General features: G+C 36.7%; 1 protein-coding gene across 3 annotated transcripts in view; it reads right to left on the bottom strand.

Moving 5' to 3' along the window:
* The window catches only part of LOC107470925 (protein ANTI-SILENCING 1), a 13,251-nt gene extending 11,785 nt beyond the window's left edge, over positions 1–1,466 (bottom strand). For all 3 annotated transcript variants that reach the window (XM_016090335.3, XM_052255009.1, XM_021133080.2), the window contains exons 1-2: positions 1,260–1,466; positions 742–1,123 (exon numbers count right to left, since the gene is read on the bottom strand). In XM_016090335.3, coding sequence (XP_015945821.1) covers positions 742–1,092 — 351 coding nt within the window. In that variant the 5' untranslated portion in view covers positions 1,093–1,123; positions 1,260–1,466. The remainder of the gene's footprint in view (positions 1–741; positions 1,124–1,259) is intronic.
* Between the last annotated feature and the right edge of the window lie 546 nt (positions 1,467–2,012).

The following is a 2,012-nucleotide window of genomic DNA, read 5'->3' as shown; positions in this document are numbered from 1 at the left end:
ACTCCAACAAAGAAAAGAAATCCTAGTCAAGAGAAATCAATCTATATCGCAGCACACACCCAACACTCACCAAAGATACCAAACAAAGTTTTTCATGAAACAACTACAAGACAATGCAAAAACATATGTGGAATCATTATTAAGTCACCCAATACATAACACATACACATAACGGGAAATAACCTTATGTGGCCTTCAAACCTACATGTCATAAATTAGCACAATGAAAACCAATGCAACACAAGTGGGACTTTTGCAGCCCCATTTGACAATTGCCACAAGACAGAGATATAAGATACCAGACAAAAATCTATTTTTCCCCATAACACTTAGCAAATATAGTCTACTAAAATACCAACAAAGGCAAAACAAACAACAAAGGGAAGAGTGTTTGGTTTGGCCAGAATACACCTGCCACCACCAACCATCCCCTCCTCCCCTAAGCGGAAGAGCTCAAAAACAAAAAAAATAATAATAACGAAAAAGTAGATTAGAGAGTATAGGGGGGAAAACATTCAAGTACAGTACTATAATAAAAATCCGATGCCAACCACAACTCCAACAATGATAATATAGAAGCACAAAGAAAAGAAACTAAGTCATCACTTCAATCTTATATACTAGCCACCTCAATTCCACCATCAGGCTCTGCAATTTTCTCAAGAAAGCATGGCGCAAAACCTCACACACAACAATTAATAATAAAAACAGAAAAGACCAAAACAGGGAAGTTCCAATTACCAGTGGATTTAGATTTGCAAGCCCTACTCCATCACCACACGCCAAGAACAGCTCGTTCCCGCGAACCTCGCATCCTTCGAGAAAGTTCCGAATCTCACCCGGACGGAAATACCACAGAACCTTCACTTTCTTTGCCTTATCAGCGGTTTCCCATATCTTAATAAGCTTCCCGATGTAAGGCTCAGGTTCACCCTCCTTGTAGAGATACACAGAGTCATACAGTGTGTATTCTACACCATCATAGGTAAAAGACGAGTAAAATTGTACATCCTTCTTCTTACCACCAACACCCTTCTTTTTTCCCCACTTAAATTCAGGATCATCTAATTTGCTAGGCTCTTCAGCGGCCATGGGGTTTTTACTCACCGAAAAAATTCCAAATCTGAAAAATTCGAAAACCTAATTTGAGGATTGAAAACGTGCGAAAACTCACCGAAGAGAGTTCGATTTTGGAAGTGAAGTGGCAATATCTGCAAGGAAAACGGTGTTGTTTTGAATTGAGAAAAAATCGTGGGTACCTTTTTGATTTTAGAGGATTCGAGACATTAGGAGTGTGCAGAAGTTCTCCGATGGTGCTGTAAACCGAGACTGCGAGCTTTGTTTCTCGCCGACGGTGAAGTTGCGGTGGGGGAAGGGCGAATTGCAGGATCGCAAAACCCTAATTGGATTAGCAAGAAACAACAGACAATCGCAATTTGCAATGTTCGACTGGTATAAATAGAGTGGTTATGCACCCATTTTCTCGGACCAGTCCCTTTACTCATTTAAATAGGTAAATTGTGTTTTTAAAATTAAATTCGTTTAAATTTTGGGGTAAACAGACTGAATCTAATTAACTAAAAAAATTAATTGATTAAATGGGTTAGTTTGTGGGCTAAACGAGTGATCTTATTTTTTTATATTTTTTTAAAAAAAATAACACTTTTAGTCGATATTTTTTTCGATCCGACCTAAAAATTCGATTCATCAACTAAAAAAATATTATTTTTTAAAGATTTTTTACTTAAAAATAATATTTTTTGTCAAAATATTTTTAAAAAATAAAATAAAAGGATAAACGGACTAACCCGTTTCACTCATCAGACTGATCATAAACGGTCTTGGTTGAAAAATTATGGTCCACGAATAAAGCGAGATTAAACGATCCAATCCATTTAACCCACAGGTTTAACGGGCCGGACCTAAATGGGTTGGACTAACCCATTTGATATCTCTATCCGCATATTAATAATATTTACCTTCATACAATTTAAAATTTGTAGATATTGATC

The sequence above is a fragment of the Arachis duranensis genome, chromosome 10, assembly GCF_000817695.3.
Source record: "Arachis duranensis cultivar V14167 chromosome 10, aradu.V14167.gnm2.J7QH, whole genome shotgun sequence".
Classification (NCBI taxonomy): domain Eukaryota; kingdom Viridiplantae; phylum Streptophyta; class Magnoliopsida; order Fabales; family Fabaceae; genus Arachis; species Arachis duranensis.
This window is presented reverse-complemented; position numbering and strand designations above follow the sequence as displayed.